The sequence below is a fragment of the Nylanderia fulva genome, unplaced genomic scaffold, assembly GCF_048542155.1.
Source record: "Nylanderia fulva isolate GAGA-0341 unplaced genomic scaffold, ASM4854215v1 Scaffold55, whole genome shotgun sequence".
NCBI classification, from domain to species: Eukaryota; Metazoa; Arthropoda; class Insecta; order Hymenoptera; family Formicidae; genus Nylanderia; species Nylanderia fulva.
This window is the reverse complement of record NW_028190643.1, coordinates 543,706-550,212: the sequence shown is the minus strand read 5'-3', so window position 1 is coordinate 550,212 and position 6,507 is coordinate 543,706. Positions and strand designations below refer to the sequence as shown.

Below are 6,507 nucleotides of genomic sequence, written 5' to 3'. Positions count from 1 at the left end.
TGATTGAATTTATATTCTTCTTATGAAATTCTGGATGTGAAAGAAGAAGAGCTCTATCTACTAAGTTATAAACGATGCCTTTTTTGGCAGAAAGGATGGTTAGAGTAATAGGAAAGAGTTCTTCCTGAAAATGTTTTTTTCTGAAACCAATCAACAAAAATGGTATTGTTAATTAATTTCAATGATACATCTAAGAAATTTAAACAACGGTTATCCTCATATTCCAATGTGAATTTGAGTCTGTCATGGTATTTGTTAAAAGAATCCACAATTAAATCAACCTTCTCCTCAGGAACTGTCATAATGATATCATCAACGTATCTATAATAAAATATTATCATTGTATTTACTAAGAAATAAATTAATTATGTGTTGACATTACATCTCTCACTAATTTAATATGCTCGTTATAGTTGGCCCTGTTCTTTCTAAATCTTAATTTTATAATATTACACGAGCCTTGTCTTTAAATATCTAATTGTATTCTTTATTAAATACTATTTTATTATTCTTATTTTATTAATTTATTTTACTTATATTTATTTTAATTTACTTTTTATATTTTAATTAATTTAGTAAACTATAAACATACAGTTTTATAACTAGAATGTAAATATAAAATCATTTTATAAAAAAAAGTTCTATGATAAAATGTATAATGTAAATATATAGTTTAGTCCATTAAATTTACTATTGTATATTCTTAGTGTAAAATTCATAAAATAATATATTATATTATATTTTGTCTTAAAATAAAAAATTGATATTTTGGAAATTTTAGGCATATTTTAAAGAGTTTATTAAAAATGCATTATTTTTAAAATAGCATTGTTTAATATAATTTTCAAAAGCTTATTACAAAATTTGTTGGTTCAATTTTAGATGGCCTTCTGCGAAAAAACTTTATGACAAGCAGTCTAAAGAATATGAGCAAAAGGAATCTGGAGAAAGCAAACAGAAAAAAAAGAAAATCTTTAATTTTGTGAAAACAGGCATGAATTGTGCGAGACAATTACGGAAAATTTTATCTTAATCATCGTTATAGTAATTTGATAGACAATTTTACAGATTTGCCAAGGATATATAATTTAAAACAATTTTTGTCTGTTCATGAGATACATAAACCTAAAAATTTAATAATCAACTTTTTATTACTTTTCTCCGATCAAACTGACATGAATTTTGATTATAAGTTGCATAATGATTCGACCATCGGTTCTAAAAATTTTATATTATGTTTTTTTTTTTTTTCAATGACGAGCTTAAATACTTGCTTAATGAACAATCTTCACGGTAAGATTTTCATTATAAATTATAAATTAAAGTGGTAATAAATTTTATAGATTAATAAACTTATTGCATAGTTAATATGTCAATTTTTCAAAGGAATTAGTTGCGATCTAAACGAAAAATATTGCAAAACAAAATTATTTCACTATATGAGGCAATCTTTGGTGAGGAGGAAATGGAGGATCTATAAAGGACGATCTCCTGAAGAACAGCTTTTTGAAAGGATTGCTACTATCATGGCACAATGGGCTCAACCTGAAAAGTATGTTTTTTACTCGGATGTACAAGCGTCATTAGATAGTATTGCACAAGATGTATTAAAGTGTCTCAGACAAAAATATCCCGATTATTCGATATTCTTGACGTCCACTGAAACTGTTTCCTTTTGGAAAAACAACAATATCGACGATAATTATTGGAACGAAACAGAAGGAACTCAGATTATAGATACACTCCAGGAATATATATGTAACAACTTAAACTTTCGATCATGTCCGTTAAATAAATATGACAATAAGTTGGAATACATGTGCATAGACTATGTGAGTTATTATATTATAATTATATTATTTTATTATTATATTATAATTATTTGATGTGAGTTAGAATTTATGATTTTATAATTAAGTTTTGTTTGCATTCCTTTAATCCAATTTAACAATGTTTTTTTAGTTTACTTGAAAAGGATCACAAGCAGTGATCGAAATGTTGTAACTTTTTCACGTAATAAAATAAGCCAGTTTTTGGTCAATAAATTAACTATTCATATAATTATTATCTCTATAAATCATATGAATAATCATATCACGTTTTTCTTGTTATTATCTCTATGTTTGTTATATCCTAAAAATGTACTCGCATCAAATAATTTCTGTATTATAATTTCCGACACAGGTCTTAAAAAATAAATATGGTCATGGATTAATTTTATTAATAATATATTACAGCGTTGCTAGGAGGCTTGGTCTACGTTGCAATATATTAAAAGTTATTAAGCCGTCTGGTATCTACGGTAAAACTATATGCTTATTTTGGAAATGGAACTAGTAAGTGCAACGTAACATGGTATTTTTGGTATTCTTATGATATACACACATAGATAATTTTTTATTGTTCACAGTGTCACGATTAGTTTAGAAAATGTAAAATGTTTTAACGAAATTCTTGAAAATTGGACAGAGCATCCTATAGAAGAACTGTTAATTAATGGGAACACTTTTAAAATAACAGCTAGTGAGGTTGACAATTATTCATATATTAATTTCTATTAATTTTTACATTAATTAATGTTTGTAAATATATGAGTCAATAAAACAGACTTTATATATAATTTTAAAGATTATACAATCTATTATTTTTTTATATTTTATTCTTTCTTTTTCAGATATGGAAAATGTTGATAAACATGTTTGACAATACGATATACCACATGATAAAGTTTCTAAATTTATTCCACGACACATTAATTGTGTATGGCCTAGGGAACAGGTATACCAGGAGTATATATATATATATATATATATATATGTATATACATATATGTGTTGCATATTAATATATAATGTTGTGCCTCTGGTGAGACACGAGGGATTTTTCGGGTCTCAACCGTTGAAAGGATGGGGACTCTAAGGATCGGCGGGCGTCTCCACTTTTGACGAACTCCAATTGTTTAGTTGAATAAATCTTTTGTTTCTCTTATTTCTCTTGAGTTGATTTAATCCTGAATTCAGCGAGTTGTACTTTCGGTTAGGTTCGAATTAGCGACTTGTCTCTCTGGATTTTTGTTAGCGACTGCTTTCATCGCCTCGCTCTCGTCGTATATCGTTGTGAGCGTACGAGTACTTTTAAGTCGCTTCGTAACCCTAATTGAAAATCCAATAACGCTTGTTTTTGGATCGTTTGTAAAATAGTGCGTTTCTCTGAGCTCGCATGGTTCTCTCCCTCTATCATTGAATCGTATAAATTTATCGCGAGCTGGTCGACGCGTTGCCCGAAACTTTGTGCTGTCTCATTATATTTCTGCTTTAGTGAATTAAATTCTAGTTGTAAGTGGGCAGTACTTTGCTTGCTTTGATATGCAGTTTCTAGTTGTTGTTTCAATTCTTCAAACGTTTGTATGTCTCGCGTTTCGAAATCTTGCATGGCTTTACCCTTTAATTTAGTAAATAGTATGCCTTGTATCAGAGACTCTTCGTCTCCGGGGTGTATGTTTTGCATGATATATGTGCATGCGTTCAGAAATTCTTGTAGACGGTGTCGCGATGTACCGTCGAATTCGGGTATCATCATTCGCGCTTCTTTTAGAGACATATATTGTCGTGCAGTACTCCGTCGATTTCGTACGTCGCGCTCAGTGCGTCCGTAAGTCATACGAGGCTCGTAATCGGACTCCCGTCGTTCGTCTGTATGTGTGTATGCCCGTGCGGCTTCTATCCTATCCGTACGTGTGTTTACTGTATGTAGCTCTGCATGTATAACTTGTATTATATTAAGCATTTGGGAAGTTTCCCTGGGCACTATGACGGAGGGTTGTTGTGACGCGGCGTCTAAATTCTGTCCCATTTGGGTAAGGGTTTGTCGGAGTATGCTTATTTCGGCATTTATCGCGGCTGACGGAATAATCACGTTCGCGTTTGTATTTTCTGCCATATTCATTTTGCTATAAATTTCTTCGGGGTCAAATATTTTGCTGTCGTATGACGTTAATGAAAATTCTCTCCGCGATGATACTCTACTCGGAGTTCGGCTGATATACGGTCGCAATCGACGCGGTTCGTCTTGATCGAGTTACTTGAACGGAGTCGCTCCAATTATGTGGGAATATACTCGCGTCAAAACTAGTAAACGGAAATTCTCGTTTGTTTATTACGTTCGGAGGTAACTCGGTATTATTTTCGTTTGACAAGTCGTTGTCTAAATTTCTACGAATGTTAACCTTATTGTTAACCGTACTATATTTATAACTATTGTTAACCGTACGGGTGTACTATGCAACCACTATTGGTTTTTAATCGCTTGTCGGGGTGTTTCGTCACCTTCCGACATTCACGCAATCAAATAAATTCGGACTTACAGTATTAGGGCTCGCATCGTTACGCTTTACACGGCTCGGCTGCGGCTGCTGTAACTCGATCACTCGTGGGCTGATAACAGCTGCTCCTTGTTGGTGCGCTGTCCGTGAGGTTGTCGTAGGTCAGCGTTGTCCTTGGGCGTTGGCGATTCCTTTCGGGCCTCAGTTGCTCATCGCTCGTAGTACTGCTTGTGTTGTCCGTTCTCTCTTTCTTGTCGTGGCTTCTGCTTGTTTCCGTCAGTGTTACTGACGTGCCCGTCTAACACTTTTTATAATTTTATGTGTTTTTACAGGTCTTCGCCGCTGTGGGGATTTTGGAGACGACGTCTATCCTTCGGTTGAGATCCCACCGCTGCCATCAATTGTTGTGCCTCTGGTGAGACACGAGAAAATTTTCGGGTCTCAGCCGTTGAAAGGATGGGGACTCTAAGGATCGGCGGGCGTCTCCACTTTTGACGAACTCCAATTGTTTAGTTGAATAAATCTTTTATTTCTCTTATTTCTCTTAAGTTGATTTAATCCTGGATTCAGCGAGTTGTACTTTTGATTAGGTTCGAATTAGCGACTTGTCTCTCTGGATTTTTGTTAGCGACTGCCTTCATCGCCTCGCTCTCCATTCGCGGAGGTCTCCTGTCTTTTCCACATCTTTTGGGGGAAGATGTAGAAAAGCTCTCTCATTGGCTAATTTATTCACGCGTTTTTTATCTAGGTGCAAGCGAAGCAGGTTAACTCTTTGCTTGCGATTCGCGGTTTCCGGCGTGTCGTTTATTTTCTGTCGCGTTTGCGTCTTCTCGCGATAAGCGCTTCGCGAGAGCGTGAGAACGTTTCTCAAACGATTATATAATGCCGACTTACTAATTTATTATTAATATGATATTTAATATAATATAGTTATAGTCATTCGGACTATAACAATAATATCTCTGAGATTTCTCTATGATAACGCACGTACAATTACTATTACATAAATTACATATTATAGTTAATTATTATTTTACAATTACGTATTGTAATTTAATGTATTAACGCTACTAAAAGAATCTATTAAGGAATCAATTTACAAGAATAATTATTTAATGTCTAAGTTTGCACTTTCCAGGTCCACATTTACCTTAAAAAACTAGAGCAGTTAAATATAAGTTGGGAGAATATAAAATTTGCGGTCGGAATGATCGTAGAACATAGTAATGATGAATTTCAAATTAATTATACCAGTGTGATAATTCAAAGTAGAACCTAATCCTGACACCAATTTTACACAATTTAACAATATAATGCCATTCATTTCCTGTCGTAATTATAAGTTCGCAAAGCAACAAATAAATTACATAATTCTTACTGAAAATAATGAAATATGTCTTGTGGAAGAAGGTATGAATTTCATCATTAAGACGCGTTTTTATTTAAAATGATATTTGTTTATTTTACGTGTCCATCTTTTTGTACACAATATAAATTAATATTTTATTAAGAGTTTAACTAGGCTCTGTAATATAAATATAAATTTAACATATATAAGATAGGCAATAAGAGCCAAATCGCGGATGACAGTGCGTTATTCTAAACGAAACTAAATTTTTTCGTTAGAATTAAATACCTGTGCACAAGGCACCAAATTTTTACTTGGACACTGCCAAGATATACAATTGGAATAATCTCTACAAGAGATTTTTAATTCCATGTATCCCCTATTCCCCCTAAAGAAATAAAGTGCGAGAGAAAAATATAGATCCGAAAGTCGCAGAATCGGGAATCGAACCCGAGACCTTTCGCTTGCCGGGCGACTGCTCTTCCAACTGAGCTATTCAGATCCTTTCGATTCTATACTTTTCTCTGTTATATATATTAATGTTGGTAAATAAACGCCTTTAAGCCAGCGTGTATAAATTAAGAGTTTAACTAGGCTCTGTAATATAAATATAAATTTAACATATATAAGATAGGCAATAAGAGCCAAATCGCGGATGACAGTGCGTTATTCTAAACGAAACTAAATTTTTTCGTTAGAATTAAATACCTGTGCACAAGGCACCAAATTTTTACTTGGACACTGCCAAGATATACAATTGGAATAATCTCTACAAGAGATTTTTAATTCCATGTATCCCCTATTCCCCCTAAAGAAATAAAGTGCGAGAGAAAAATAT

At 32.9% G+C, this 6,507-nt stretch overlaps 1 protein-coding gene across 1 annotated transcript; it reads left to right on the top strand.

Moving 5' to 3' along the window:
* Nucleotides 1-775: 775 nt before the first annotated feature.
* LOC114942571 (uncharacterized) lies at nt 776-4,859 on the top strand. The gene is made up of 5 exons (XM_085487444.1): nt 776-1,832; nt 2,238-2,336; nt 2,411-2,528; nt 2,675-2,778; nt 4,654-4,859. Exons 1-2 carry the CDS (start codon nt 1,440-1,442, stop codon nt 2,244-2,246), a joined length of 402 nt encoding a protein of 133 aa, XP_085343570.1. The 5' UTR covers nt 776-1,439; the 3' UTR covers nt 2,247-2,336; nt 2,411-2,528; nt 2,675-2,778; nt 4,654-4,859.
* Nucleotides 4,860-6,507: the final 1,648 nt, after the last annotated feature.